This window comes from Rhea pennata, chromosome 6 (genome assembly GCF_028389875.1).
Source record: "Rhea pennata isolate bPtePen1 chromosome 6, bPtePen1.pri, whole genome shotgun sequence".
NCBI classification, from domain to species: Eukaryota; Metazoa; Chordata; class Aves; order Rheiformes; family Rheidae; genus Rhea; species Rhea pennata.
The window spans coordinates 23,892,972-23,908,950 of record NC_084668.1 but is presented as its reverse complement, the minus strand read 5'-3'; the positions used below and the strand labels follow the sequence as shown (position 1 = coordinate 23,908,950).

Below are 15,979 nucleotides of genomic sequence, written 5' to 3'. Positions count from 1 at the left end.
CTTCCCCTGGTTCCCGCGCCTGGGGAGAGCCAGCGCACCCCAGATCGCCTCTGATGGGACACTAATGTCTGGACACTCGCTCAGCTCCTACTAACCCCCTGGATCTTGGCTGTGGTGGGGACGAGGTGGGACGAGGCGGTGGGCAGAGAAGGGCTGTCTCCGTGGGTACTGTGACTCCGCTGGGATGCAGGACCGAGGCACCGCTGCCAGCTCTGCTACCTTGCGCTGCACCCGCAAAGGCCGACGGCCCCAAGAAGCCCAATTTCCTTCTCCTGCTACATCTTCTACATGGATGCCACTACTATATTACAGAAAATTCACCCAAATCAGGAAAGCAGACCTAAGCTGTGTAACCTTCAGTCAGATTTTACGGAATGGTTAGACCTGTAGAAATGGACGATGTGACAAATAAAAAGTGAGATTAGAGTTTTCTAACAGCACTGGCTCTTGCTAAGACTAGAGCTCTGGCTGGCCCAGCATGAAGTTTTTCCTCTCTTCTCTAGGGTGCAAGAAGCTGAAGACACGGTCTCCTCCCTGCCTGCTGTGCTGCATGCAGAGCACTGGGAATCCGACAGGAACATCCCATGGGATCACTGAAAAGAAATTCTTGCCCTTCCTTTTATCTTGTGTTTCTGTTGACCGTGTTTGGGAAATCACAGATGATTTCAAAGCCAAATCTCTGCACTTCATCAGTTGTTATCATACTGTATGAAAAAAAATAAGGAACAGACAAAATCAAGTACATCATTTTCAGAGCTGGACAGCAATGGGTAGAGATCCAGCACAGACCAGGAGCTGGAGGTCTGCTGGGGCTTAGTTTCCCTTGGGCTCTCTCTTGTCCTTGGATTCTTGTAGGTCTACAAAGCTGGAAGCGCTGGTTGCAGCTTTTCCTGTGGGTGGGTATTCATAACACCTTTCATCTTTGCAGCTTTCCTGGTGTTTAATAAGGGTTTAACGCAAGCTGCAGTGGGTCGCTTTTCTTTTACTTAGCAGTCTTTTTTCCATGAAATTTATAGGAATGTAACATTTTTGAGTCTTTTATTGCTCTGTCAGATGTGGTTAAAATTGGCTTCTGTTTGTTCCTGTTCCCTGTCTTTCTCTTGCACAACATGCAAGTATGTACATGCACGTACATGTGCACACATGCACGCACACACACAGATTTATTGTAAGTAGGTGGAGATAACGATCACAAAAATCTTTTAATTTCTGTAGGAATCCAGGCTAGGAAAAAAGTATTGTAATGCTCCTTCTTCCAGAGAGGAGAAGGAAAATGAATTAAATCTTTTTTTCCATGCAGCAGAATTCAATTACCACTCTGTTTAAATATAACATGTGTTGCTGAAAACCTGGCCTTACTACTGGTAAAGTAAAAGATGTAGTGAAATCGTTGCCCTGGAACTGCATGCTTAGGCTTATGCACTGCATGCATACTTAGCCTTCAGTGCTTGAGTGGTCCTGCTGAGAGCAAAGGAATGCTTGGGGAACATAGGCTTGCAGTGAGATCCTGTCTCCATTAAATCTTTTGGAGTTTTGCCATGGAAAGAAAGGCATTTTACCCTTCACTTGTAAGTAATTAAGATGATAGTGGAGTTTGAGTTTTGCAACTTTGTGAAAACAAACTAATAGCACTGATCCACTTCAATAATTCAGATACTAACTGGCACATGAGAAACAATGTATTAAGAAATAATTAACTTCTGTTAATTAATTTTCAGAAATAGGATACCTGCAGCAAAGTACAGATATTTGCAAGTGTCATTGGACTGGGAGGGCTGTGTAGTAACTGAAGCAAAAGCAGGTCGAAAGGATCAAGAGTGGACTGTAGCATGGTCTGAGAAGTAACGTGAACTATGTGATTGCTAGTGAGCTGCAAAACTGGTAGTTTTTTGAAGATGCCTCCAGGCAGCCAAGGGTTAATTAGCAGTTAAAGAATGCCTATTTCTGTTTTATGTTAACAGCATCAGTGTGTTAATTATTGTCATTTTAAAGTCTCAAATGTGTCTCCTCCAGACCTAAGCTGAAGCAGACTGATGATTCTTTTACCAAGGTGCTTCCTAGGTAAGTTTTAATTAATTTTTTTTTCCTGAAAACAGCTTATTTTATGATCAGAACTGGAATCGCAAACCTCACTCAGGTTTTTTTCCTTGGTGTTTTTGATGTAGTTCTGTTTGTCTGTGGTATCGCAGAAAAATGAGGTGGACATATGTCACTATTGTCCTGTCCAAATTTAAAATTTTGACTTTTTGCAATGCAAAAAGACAAACAAACAAACAAACAAAACACCCTGAAAGGAGTCCTAAAGGTTTCTACCCCCACTTTAAAAGGTATGCAGAAGCAAAAAGGCCCAAAGCTAATCTGTTCTGTTACTCTTAATGATTAATTTTGCTTTTCAGGAAATTATGCTTGTAGCCAAAACAAAAAAGGGTTTATGTGAAACCATCAGAACTCCTTGCACAGGAGGGAGAAGAGAGTAGGCACCTCTGGGGGGATCTAGTCTAGAGACAGCATGGGCTGGGCGCAGTCCAGCCTAGCGCCAGCCAAAAGCAAATGCTGGGAACAGCTACGAGCGCGAGTCATTCGTGCATCAGGTACCGCTCGCGCGAGGTGCTCTGGCCATCCACAGCCCGCAGCCCTCTTCTGCAGGTGGCAGCCCACAACTTCTCTTTCTAAGACCCCATCCAGACAAATCTTGAAGAAAACAAACCAAAAAACCCTCATCTAAAAGCAAGAGTCTAGAGGTGTTATCCAGGTTCACGACTCTACACACAAAAATGCAATCCCACTTCTCTGTCACTTTTCAGAGCTCTGTAATCCTCCAGCCTTCAGGCTGCTGGACGTGGTGTTGCTCACCGACTGCCCGGGAAGCTGCCGCTTTCCAGGCAGAGCAAGGGCTGTTCTCTGGACGGCAAAGACCCTCCTTCTCCTAGGGGGAGCTGGGGAGTTCGGCCTCTCTCGCCTGCGGAACTTGAATTCAGACTGAAATTCCTAGAAGGGCATGACTTCATCCCCCTAAATATATAAATCACTTTCTTTTCAGAGTACATACCCGCTACTATTAATTTCTGAAATTTGCAGTTAAACATGTGTGCATATATATAATTTGCCAAAGTCTTTCATTTCCACAATAGTCTTAATTTTCTGTGTTATTAGTATTATTAAAAGTAAAATGCTAAATTGGGAGAAAGAGTTATGCCAGCAGAACATACATAACAAGACATGTTTTCTTTCAGGTGACTCTCCACTATATCTCATATCTATATACCTATTTATTTCCATTGTGACCTTGTGATGGGCTGTGGAAAAGGGTCTTCAGACACTGTATTACTGATCCTAGAAATTGTGGTTATGGACTTTTTCCTTTGAACCCTTTTTCTAATGTTACATAAAGATTATGATTTTTTTTTCATTATTTCTTTCATTAAAGTGTATCAGTTGTGAGGACTCTGGCAGGTAGAAATTTAGCATAAATAACCAGGGGAATGATGGACTCCAAAGGTAGTAACTTTTAGAAAGCTGAAAAAATTACACATATATTTCTCAGTAGAGTGAAGTGAAATCAAAGAGCTGTGTCTCCTGTCTACAGTGATCTTACCTGCTGAAGGACAAGTTTTCAGCTATATACCTGTCTGCTTCTTCCTGTCACAAATATTGTCTTGCTCTCTCCAGAAGGGAGATATATCAGACAAATTTCTGTTTCCTCTTTGCAAGAAACAAGATTTTGTTAGTGAAAAATGTACTTACTTAGGTAGAATGAATAAGCTGCCAGCTGAATAAAAAAGCACCCAGATTTTACAGAGAAGATGTAACTAAGGTACTCTTTATTTACACATATACAAAACTGAAAACTAGACAATACAATTCATGAAAAAACACATGCACAGGACATTCAAATTCTTCCTCTGTTTTAGTCACATAGTTTAATGCTGGAAAGAAAAAACAGAAATATTTTTTTCTTAACATCTTATTAAGGACAGAGCTTGTTTACCAATCAAATTAGAAATTATCCCCATGGAATTCGAGAATTTGCAGAATGTAGAAAAAAAAATTATCACCCGTGGAGAGTTACAGCTGTAATAAATGAGAAAGAATTTCTGACTAAAAGGGAACATGATTTATTTTGTCCTAATTGCCTAAAAAAATATTTTAAATGGAATGACTAGGGCAGAAACAACGTTCCAGATGACTGTCCTCCTATACTGGCAGGTGAGGAGCTCAGATAGACGTTCTGCTGGCCCCATTCTTTGAAGATCTGTCATCTGTGTTGGTGAAGAGTCATGGCCTTCGATCTTTGCAGGGACTGGGTAGCTTGGCTATTTATTTATTCACAGGTTCTTCCTCCTCCTACGGCTAGGCTGTGTCTCACAGGCCTCTAGTTAAGCGCAGGAAGTGCCTGGAACTGGTCAATTCCTGCTTTTAGTGCTGTGTCCGCTAGTTTGGTAGGCCTTTCCTCATCCCAGGAACAGTTTTCACTGGATGTGAGCAGATCCAGTGGAGTCAATTAAGTGTCACCCTGCTAAAAGCTGGATCCAAGTAGTAGAGATTTCTCTTTGACCTTTGTTTAATAGAGTTGTTGAATGGAGACAACTAGGCAAAAAACAACATTTTTATGTCGTATTCATTTAAAACAAACAAACAAAAAAGCTCTTCCAAACTCCAATTTTGTTTTTAATAAATATTATTTGTCTTTTGTATGGTTATACTTTGGCATTATTGCACTTGTGCAGAGGACTGTACAGATTCTTTAATATTCACGGCAGCCATATAAAGCTCTAGGGCTTTTCAGACACTCTTGAGTACTGTTTGTGCTCATGTAGAGACTAGAAATTCTGGGCTAAAAGAAAGCACTTTGCACAAACAGGACTAAAAGCAAGTTCTTGTGCCATGTGGCAACTTGACACTCTAATGGCTGCTGCTGAAGGGAGTCCTACCTCTCCTCATTTGCTTCTCCCTACGGAGTCCTGCACTGTCTCCTACTGTATCTCGTTCGACTCAATGTAGGTTGGTATGTGGGGAGCAGTATTTTTTGCAGGGGTGGTTTTCTGGCAATTCAGCAAGTTGATAAGCTTTGGGCGAGGTCAGTGAGCTGTTAGATTGGCTCAGCTTCTCCTGGTCAAAACACACCTACTGCTCAAGCCATTCATCTCAGGGTAGGGAGGTGCTTCCTGGGGACGATGATAGGGTCCCAGCCAACACCTTTCTCTGACCACAGCTGCTTCCTTCCTGATTTTTCACCAAGCAAGGAATCATTTCTCTGTTGATTTCTAATGGGATTAACTCCGTCACGCAACTACCTCCAACTACTATGTGCTGATTCAAGACCCCTCAGAAGTTAACTTCCTATGGGTCTTTCCTGCAACCCTGTTGTAAAAGACCTCCCAATACTGTTAAACCAACAGGCCTGTATGAGATGTAGAAATAGCATAATGTCTAGGAATAGTACTTATATCCTTGCTCTTGTTGGCTAAGACTCAACTGCAAGAGGAAGGCTGAAATTCAGGATGAAGATGGATTCTAGTAAGTTCACCTTATCGCTACCTTGTTTTTTGTGGTAGCGAGTAAATGTTTGGTACTTAGAAAATAAAACATAGGTGTGTCAAAATTTCACTTGAATTTTCAACAGATGAAGGTAACAGGATTTCAAAAGGATATCTCCTCTGAATTGTCAATTTTTTTGGTTCCAGTTACTTCTTCAGGCATGAGATTTACAGCTATTCTGCTTGTTCTCCCTCCGTTAAAGATTTAAGTTGACTTGTTGAATTGAACTCCTATTGATTCTTCAACCTCATTTTAAATCCCAGCCTTTTGAACAAAACCAACCTGAATCTCAGTTTTCCCACTGGTACAGAATACCACATCCGAATGCTTTCCTCCTATCTTGTCTAGTTGCGTTCCGGGTTACAGCATGGCACAAACACCTCTTTACAGAGGAACAGACCAACACAGATGTGAAAACTGAACTGGACCACATTCCAACAATCCTTCAATTATATGCTCCTTTAACTAAATGCAGAGTCACTGAAAGAAAGAATTACTGAAGACAGAAATAATATATTGTAACTCAGAAGGCTCAAAGGAATATATGGAGAGAAAATACATTTCCAAGTGTAGATGGCACTGTACGTGAGGGAAGTTGTGTTAAGTGGTACACTTCTTTCTGAATTTGTACTGAGTTGATACTGTCATAGAGACCGAGCTCAAAGATTTAAATCGATGAAATTTAAATTACAATGGTCAAATATAGCACTAAACTTACAACTGAATGACAGGAGAGATGTTAGTTTTAGAATTCTTTCCAATTTGCATCTTAATTATCTTTCAAAATTTTCTGTGAAGTCTCATCAGAATCTGGTAGGCATTACTTCCTTTCCTACACTCTATTGCTACTTACTGCAGAGGCTCTATTTCAGTTCTGAATTAGCTGTATTTTGGTATCTAGTAGAGTTATTCTTGCATGTATAGATTGGTGTTGCTTTCTCTACATCTATATACCTCAAATTACAACACTTTTTTCAGAAAATATATCCAGAATTCATCACAGGACCTGCAGTTTACCACAAGCAGCCTGGAAAGAGGAGGCAAGGGCTTGAAGAGGTAAAGCTTATTAATAATCTGCTCACGGTTAGTTTATTCAGATCTCATATGGTACATCTGGTGGGTAATCTCAAGAAAGAGGAAGCAATGGCTCCTCTAATTGGGCATGGAGCTCAGCCTTTGTGGGGATATCAGCTCCAGGATAAAGCAGCAAGACCACCACCTCTCACAGGTGTGGATTATCCAGGACTGTTATGATGTTCTCCTCAACACCTCCAGGTTTCTTCTAGTTAAGTATGTTTTGATTCTAGTATCTTGCTAAGCAAAATGCTGCAAATAGTGTCTTTTCTCATTTCCCTTTTTTCTTGATTTTTTTTGCTCTTGATGTGTTTTTGATCTGCACTGTAACGTGGTAAATAAAGATACATTTTTATTACCAATCAATTTTTATTTAACATTTCTACTTATGTATTTTAGCCCCTTTTTTCCTAATAGCATACCTGAATTTTTGCAACTTGCTTGTAATTTATCTTTTTTTTTAATGCTCGTTTATTCTGTAATGTTCCGCTTCTCTTTTTACCTGTATTTAATACTACCATCACAGTGTCTGCCTAATTTTACATCTTGACTAGAAAAAAAACTAGCCCTCAGCTGGTGCTGGGAAGCCTATTCACATCTGAATTTTATGGCACTGCAAAACTCTTTAATATATAAAATCAATCCTAATATCTTTCAAATCCTTCTGTCCTAAAGCACTGCAGTGAGGTCACCAGTCTGCAATCAGATCCATATGCGTGAACTTCTGTATCAAAAACATCTCACTGAACTCGTAAAGCTCTCAACATAGGTCCAACTGCAGGAGAAGTATCAGCATTTATATTTAGTCTAAGACCTAAATAATGTAATCTAAGGCAAAACACCACTGACAGTATTTGGAAATACCTTGCTAATTAACAAGTGCAAATTTTCTAGTATCATTCCTACCTTCCGAGGTAATGAACAGGGGTTATTTCTCTTTCAGATCAATCTTTGAGTCACTCGCTAGGTTATCAGAAGTGCAAAGTCATCTGTTCTGATTCTAGGATGAAAGGATATCATCCATTTCACTCTCAACTTCTGATATAGCAAAAAAACCCTGAGATTTTGTATCAGCTGCATATTTTTTAGCTACTACAGTCCTGTGCATCGTGTAATCTTGCATTTTCATTTTTCCCCTAAAATTTGCTCATACATAGATAATGACTCTTTTTTTTTTAAATGTTGTATATCCTGGCTCCTACCATATTAAAAATTACTTCTGACGTTATTATGTTATGCCAAAATAAGTGTTACTTCTGTTCCTTGTTACATGTCCCACATCTAAGCATGCTGTTGTTAAAATAAAAACCGTGAACTGCAGAAAAACCTTCTCTTTCATGGGCATGTTATTTAACTTATGAAGAACGGATTCTAAAGTAGAATCACAAAAGACTATGCAAACCAATATAAAGATTTCAAAACACTTTTTAATACCCTGTAAAAAATGAACTGTAACAAACATCTTTGGGATTAATTTATAACTTACTATTTAAAGTTGTCTGCAAAACTTCAGAAGGCATGCTTAGTGTATTAGCAAAAGCAAATGCGCTCAAGGCTACACCTATTGCACAGCAGGAGCAATCTTCTGCTGACACAGAGGATACTGCCCTTTTTCCTCCGTCATGATCCTCTAGTACTAAAATCACATTCTTCTGTGTTTTTCCTGTTTTGTGATGGTTCTAGGCTAAGGCACCAGACAGAATCTCTGGGCAGTTTCTGCAAGGTCATAGTGATGGCCCGAATAAAAAGCAGTGTTTATTCTCTGTTCACAGAAGGTAATGAAAATCCTGGCCATAATTCTGTTACCTAACTTCCTAGGGGGTCCTTCGGGGTAACCCATATGTCTGAAGCTATGGGATGTGCTCTCTCGATCTTCTAGGCAGTTCTCAGTAACTGCCTTAAAGATTGTAAAAGGAGAGTATTTTCAAGTTTTAAGCCAAGACCTTTTGATCTGATTCACAAATGCCCTGGAAGCCTAAGAAATGCATGAAAGCTAACTAAGAAAAAGGGGTTCCTCGGTGGAGTCCACAAGTTAAGGGCCAAAATCCCTGCTTTACCCTGTGCACTGTTTATCACCCTTGCACGTGCACCTGGAAGCTAAGACAGGCCACGCGGAAGCCGTCCACCTTAACAGGGATCCTCCGCGAGCCAAGCTGTGCAATAAGGAAACAGGCCCCATCGCTAGTAACTTCTGTATCACCATATACTTATATAATGCTTTGAACACGCTTCCTGTCTCCATTTAGCAATCGCTGTTACCCGTTTCCTTTGTGTTGCGTAACACGAGGGACAGAGCAGCGAACTGATGACAGGAATTTCACTAATTTCCCTTAACGTGTTTTTTTTTTCCTCTCTCTCTCCTTAAAGAAATTCCAGTTCGCCTAAGTAAGCGAGTGATTCACGCTGCTGCCGGCCCGGCCCCGCGCCTCGGCGGCCGGCCCCAGGCGGGCAGCTCACGGGCCCGGCGCGGCCGTCCCGGCGGCGGCGGCACAGCCGGCGCCGGGCCCTGCCCCGCCGGGCCCGGGGGCGCCGCTGTCAGCGGCTGCGAGCGACCGTCGCCACGAGGGAGATTTCGGAGGCGCCCGGCTCCAGCCCGGCGCCTCCTGGGCCCCACGCGCGCCGCATCCGCCCGCGGGCGGGGGAGCGGGGGGCGGCGGGGGGAGGGGAGCGGAGCGGAGCGGGGCCGCCGCGCAACTGCGCCCCTGCGCGGCCCCCGCGGGGCGGGCGGGCGGCGGCGCGGCCCCGGCCCCGGCCCCGGCCCCGGCCCCGCGCAGGCCGCGGCGCCCGGCGGGTCCCCCTCATTGTTTCTCGCACAAGCCCTGGCAAACAGGAAGCCACCTCGGCATGGGGCGCCCCCCCCTCCCCCGGCGCCTGACTGACAGCCGCGGCGGCCAGTGCGAGCGGCGGCGACGGCGGGGCGCAGCCAATGGGCGCGAGCGAGCGGGCGTGGGCGGGAGTTCCGGGCTGGCAGGCGGGCGGGCGGGCGGCGGTGTCGGCCGGGCCCCCTCTCCCGCTGCAAGCCCCACCTTTCGGCTTTCCCGCACCGTCAATCAAAATAGGAAAAAAAACCCCGGAGTAGGCTCGGGCCGCCGCCGCCGCTTCAGCCCGTGAGCACAATAAGCATGTCCCCGGCGGCAGCCGCCTAGCCCCCGCCAGCAGGGCCTGTGTGCGAGCCAGCCTGCCTGCCTGCCTCCCGCCCAGCCAGCCAGCCAGCCGGCCGCTCGCACGCACACCATGACCGGTACGTACGCACCGACCGAGCCGCCCCGCGGGGCTCCCTGCTCCTGCTCCGGCCCTGCGCTTCCCCGCTCCGGCCCCGGAGCGTCCGTGTGCGAGCGAGGCGAGAGCGGCACTGAGAGCAGCAGCAGGAGGAGCAGGGGGAGGAGGGAGAAGAGGGGCAGGGGCAGCAGCACGGGGAGGAGGAGGAGGAGGAGGAGGAGGGCTCCGTGCGGGAGGGCGGGGGGAGCGCTGGGGTTAGGGGGGGGAGAGGGAGGGAGGGAGGAGAGGGAGGGGGTGATCGCTCCCGTCAGTGACGCTCCCCTCCCCCTCCCCGCTGTGCCCGCAGCTCCCGAGAAGCCCGTGAAACAAGAGGAAATGGCTGCCTTAGACGTGGACAGCAGCAGCCACAGCGAGTACCTCCAGCACGGCAACGGCGCCGCCTCGGCCTCGGCCGGGGCGGCCGCCCCCCAGGTAAGCGCAGGCCCGGCCGGGCCGCGGGCCCCCTCCCCTCGCCGCGCCGCGCCTCGCCGCGCCGCGCCCCCTCCCCCCTGCCCCGGGTGACACGTTGTGAGCGGGAGCGGGAGCCGGTGCCGCCGCCGCCGCCGCTTCCTGTGCGCGCGTCTGCGAGGAGCCCGGCCGCTGCCCCGCGCTAACCGCCACCCCCGTCTCTCCCTGAACCCGCCCCCTGTGGGTAGGACGCGCAGCCGTCACCGCTCGCTCTGCTGGCGGCCACCTGCAGCAAGATCGGCCCGCCGTCGCCGGAGGAGGATGAGGCCGCCGCCGCCGCCGCCGCCTCTCACTCTGCCGGAGCGGTGAGTGCCCGCCCCGCCGCTCTCGCACGGCCTGCCGGGGGGAGAGACGGCACAGCCAGCCAGCCCGCCCGCCCGGGGGGAGGGACGGGACACACGGCACTGCCCGCCCGGGGGGAGGGACGATAGCAGGGCCGACCTGCCAGGAGAGGGGTCCCCGGGCTCCCCTGCCTCTCCAGGAGGAGCCGGGCTCCCGGGAGGAGGCGGGAGCCCGGCTCCCCCCTCCCCCGCCGCTGGGAGCGGCGCCTTCGTTTACTTTCAAAACCGGGGGCAGGCGGGAAACCTCCCTCGCCGGGCCCTGGCACCGGCGCGGCTCGCCGGGCGCCCGCCGAGGCCGGAGGCATCTCACCTCCACCTGAGCGCGCCCGGCGGGCTGCCGGCCGCCGGCCGCCTCGCCCAGGCTGCAGCACAAAATGAAGGCTGGCTGTCGGCGGGGACGCCGTTACAAGTAAAATGGCTGTTTAGAAACGATCGCAGTGGCGGCGAGCTGCTTCCTGTATCAACGCTGTCTTTTCTAGGTACAGTTATCATGCGGCCCCTCGCACTGCAAACTGAATTTCTGTCCTTATCTCTCCTGTGCTGCCTGCTCTGAAAGGAGCCCTCATGACCTTGGGACCTTGTGTGATGAGATGGATCTTGCAGACTAGAAATCTACACTAGTAGAGGCTAGTTTAACCATCTCCATAACAAGAGGCTTACAGAAACCTCTCTGTGTTCCTTAACTGGTCAAGCTAAATTTTTTTTGACCTGTGCTCATAAAGCTTGACATAACCACAGTGAGTTAATAGAGGTAAAGTGTTTTTAAGTAACTGATGTCTAAAAACGTTGGTATGTAAGAAGACCATTACTAGCTATGTTTAATATGACGCTATTAAGTGTTCTTTGGTCCTAGCCCTAAGGAAATCGCATGTATTACCTCATTGCAGAAAGGATTTTAAAACAAGCAGGAAAAAATCACTTTTTTGTTTTTAAAGCAAATCTGTCGTTTTTTAAACTTGTTACACCGTAGTCGTGGACATATTTGGGGTTCTGCAGATTGAAAAAAGACTGCAAAGCACTGTACTGGTGGACCAAGTAGCTTTGGAAGACTTCTGACAAATGTCAAAATATTAATGATAATGTTAAATTTATTAAGTGCTCGGGAGCTAAACTTCAAAATGTTTGACAGTTTCACCTGTCTGTTTTGGCATGCTTTGCATAAAGGGGAACTGAGGCAAACTAGTTGTCTGTGGTCATGCAGCAGGATGAAGGCTAATGACAGAGAATACTTTTAAAAATCTTTTTAGGCACCTCACAATGCCCAGATACCTGTAAAATTTTGTTGCATAATACCAGATGTACGCAGTTCTGCACAGTAGAAGGTCAGATCTTTCTTGCATAAACATGTACATTGATATATGAATGATGCTTATGTAATAGTGTTTTCCACCTATATCTACCTTAAACCTGATACCATACTGAAGATGGAATTATGCATTTTGAGACTGAGTTGATTGCTTAGCATGAGCAGTGCTAGGACTGAATGGGTGTTCGTGTGCTGGTACTGTGCAAGTAGTTCCTAATAGTTCTAAACAGACAAACTAGTTCCAAAGTAGAACATTATTCTAATTCATCTACATTAGAACATTATTAAATTCACTTACAGCTATGTTTATGTATAAGGGGGCTTTTTCTGGGCAACATAGAAGTAATTTATGTGAAGCTGAAACCTTGGTTAAAACTAAATGTAAATGCAAACACACTTAATACTTTTCAAACATGGAGATGGGCCCATCCCATGGATCTGTTATAGCACTCTGATCATTCTTACTCTCCTACATTGTTTCTCTTGAATGATTCTGAATGTTATGGGTGGAAGCTAAATATAAATTGAAGCAGATACCTATAGTAACTGAACTAGACACTGAAGTTAATTAAGATGACCTTAATAACGGAAGGGGAGGGAGTAAAGTCCCTGAAACATGTTCCTTGTGAAAAACAGGATGCTGAAAGGGATTAATGCAATAAAGATTTTCCTGGTCTCCAAATGCATCTTACTGAGGGGTGGGAGAAGGAGAGAGGATCCAAAAAGGTTTCAATTTTAGATGCCTGGTAACATGCGTGGAAAACAAAACTTACATGCATGGACACAGGTTTGATCTTTCTAAGAACTGCAGTGCTCTCCCATTTCCCAGGATTACTGATGTATCTGGTTGATCCATGTGTATGGGTCAGAGTGCCTAACTTAGCAATTGGGATGCAATCCTTTCCCAGTATCTTCCATACTTGGAATGTAGCTGTGACTGCTGCATATCTGGTAGAATTCTCACGCTGTGTAAGCAGACAATAGAAGATAAATGCGTAAAGGCATTTGCTTCTAGAAGCAATAGAACAGCTTTCACATATAAGTATAGCAGAGCTGTGTTCTAAGGTTATTTTGTTAATGTTTTACTGACATTGACTTGGTAGGAAATGGCAGGGCTGAGGAGAGTATGCTAGACCAGTTGGTTACTGTACACCGCTTTTCTGTCTGAAGTGGTATGTTGTGGCTGCTCCCTAAGAGACCAGGAGAATGACTTAAAAACAACAGCAGCAGCAACAAACTCCCATAGGAATGCAGGGAATATTGAATGTCTAGGATTTGGGGAGGAGCTGAAGCAAATGTGGTCATGTTTGCTGTGATCTACTTGGCCCTGCTCTGAGCCCAGGGATTGGATTAGATGACCTTCAGAGGTCCCTTCCAATTGAAATTGTTCTCTGATTCTATGTCTGGATACCACTTTTATGCCACATAAATGATTACAGTGGAAATAAAGCGACTAGTGCACATGGTAACTGCTAGGTGTTAAAAGCAGGTCAAGAGGATAGTTTACAGAACTAGATTCAACCCTCTTCTCTATTTGGTCCTTTATCAGTGAACTGGGCAGACTATCTTTAGTCTACAACTTGGCCCAGGATTCTGGTTAGAGCTGTACTTATATCTGGATGAGAAAACATCAGCAGACATTACTGTTGATCTTGTCTTTGTATATTGATGCTGGAGACTGCAGTCTTTCTGCTTTGGCTTTGCTACTGTGATTTATCCTCTCTGCGAGTATCTGACACCAGTGTTTTGTGTTCTATCTACTTGTATTTGGTTTTAATGTTTTGTTTTAATCCTGGAGTTCACAACCCCCCTACCTGAGACACTTTATCTTAGTGACATAATTGTGTGTCCGTGGTTGGTTCAAATGCTTGTCATGGAAACTTCTTCGCAGATTATTCCTGCCTACTTGTATGTATGAAGCCTTGTTGGAATGGCATGTGCAGCTGCCTGACCTAGAATGACAGCCCATGTATTTTGACTTCTCTGGCTGTGTTTCTCTTTAGGGAATTTGAAGTCTGAGAAGTTTTAGTTTTTTTACTTATTTCTCACTGAATACTTTAATATTCTTGATTTTTTGTTTAGTTATAAACACTTATGCTCTAGTTTTATTTCAGTTGAAACATCTGCAAAGATTTTAGCATGAAGTGAAGAGGAGAAGCAACAGAGAAGATGGGAGAGCAGTGCGTAGGGAAGGAAGGAGGAAGTAGATTCTAAAATTTAGGTCCAGCAAAGTCTTGATGGTTAGATGATTGTTTAAGAAGCTACAGAGTGGAGAAGGTAACTGATTGCATGCGTGCTCTTACTTCATTGGAATGCAAAGTAAAAGAGATTCTCTTGAGCTAACATGTTCCCAAGGGTCATTCTTACAGCTGTGGTAGGCATGACTGGGATGGGTGTAGATACAGTTCAAGACTGATGGGGGTGTAGGGTGGAAAGACTGATAGATAAATTAAGAAAACCGGCAGGCTGGCTGAGAAAGCCATCGGCTCTGACAGCTGCCAAAGAATGGGAGTTGTCAGAGTTGGCTGTTCCAGTTGTGGCAGAGGTAGTTGCATCTAGCGCTCTCCAGGCTGTCTTTGGCTTAAAAAAAGGGGGGGAGGGAGGGGAGAGGAGGGCAGGAGATTTGGTGGGGAAATGACAATACATGTAAATAATTTGTGGAAAATTAACGTTTGGAGAGGTTAGTAGTTAAAAATATGGCTAAAAATGAATATCGCTTCTCTATTGTAGACAAAGCATTTTGTGTTTTTTACAAATAAAGGTTGGAGTGTTCTAAGACTGCTATGGAGCATCTTGAGCTTTAGAATTGGATATCAGGGCTTCACAAAACTTGATGAAATTCTAGATTTTCATCTTATGTATGCCTTGGAGCATTACTTCAATTATTTGAGAAGCTGTCTGCTTAATCTCAGTTTGGGTGGAAACTGGGATTGTTGATAGGATAAGTTAGAGAAATGTGAGGGTATTTTAAATTTCATGTTTTGCAGTTGGCAAAAATACGGATTAATGCCATGTGCCGTAGTCATCCATACTTTTTGGTCCTCTGACCTATGTAATGATTCTGATGACACTCTAAATAAAGCTGTTCTGACATCCATTTTTCTCCTTTATGGATGATAATATGGCTCCTGATGCTAAACGTCTTGCTGCAGACAGCTGCGCTAAAATGCGTTCAGCCACTGTAGAAAAGTCTGCATGGTATTGTTCTGTCTCTGTTTTATATTTGCGCAAAACTGACAAACGTCAGGTAAAAAGTAATGCCTAACAATATTTTCCTTTCTCAGTTGCTGTCCAGAAGCTCACCTTTTAAAGTGTTGATCCATTTTCCCATTTTAATGATGTCGTCTTATTGCTGAATCAGAACTAAGCGTAGAAGTTCTTCTACAGCTTCTTTAAGGCGGGTCTTAACATTCTGTTTTTATTCCTTCTTATAGTTTTAGATGTTATAGAGTAACTATGAAAATATACACGTTTAAAAATATTTATGTATTTAAAAACAACATGAAGAACGTATATGAAGAAGTAGTCTCAGATATTCAAACACTGGTTGGAAATGTGAAATGTCACAGAAACGTTTCATAGAACAGTTGAGGCTTGAAAAGACCTGTTGAGATTCAGTTTAACCCCATGCTCAAAACAGGGTTGACTAGAGCAAGTTGCTTAAGACTGTGTCCAGGATTTTGAATGTCTCCAAGGATGGAGACTCCACAACTTCTCTTGGAAACTTTTCCAGTGTTCAATCACCATTACAGTTTAAAAACAAAACAAAACTTATATTTAAATGGAATTTCTTATATTTCAATTTGTGCCCATTGTCTCTTGTCCCTTCACTGGGTACCACTGAAAAAGTCTGCCTCTGTCTTCCTTACAGCCTTCCAGTCAGGCAGTTATATAAACTGACGAGATCTACCCGGAGCCTTCTCTTCTTGAGGCTAAACAGTCCCAGCTCTCTCCTTTTATGTCAGATGTTCCAATCTTTTGCTTATCTTTGTGG

General features: G+C 44.9%; 1 protein-coding gene across 2 annotated transcripts in view; it reads left to right on the top strand.

Moving 5' to 3' along the window:
- The first annotated feature begins 9,564 nt into the window (after positions 1–9,564).
- The window catches only part of SP3 (Sp3 transcription factor), a 35,845-nt gene continuing 29,430 nt past the window's right edge, over positions 9,565–15,979 (top strand). For both annotated transcript variants that reach the window (XM_062578946.1, XM_062578945.1), the window contains exons 1-3: positions 9,565–9,853; positions 10,178–10,302; positions 10,527–10,643. In XM_062578946.1, coding sequence (XP_062434930.1) covers positions 9,847–9,853; positions 10,178–10,302; positions 10,527–10,643 — 249 coding nt within the window. In that variant the 5' untranslated portion in view covers positions 9,565–9,846. The remainder of the gene's footprint in view (positions 9,854–10,177; positions 10,303–10,526; positions 10,644–15,979) is intronic.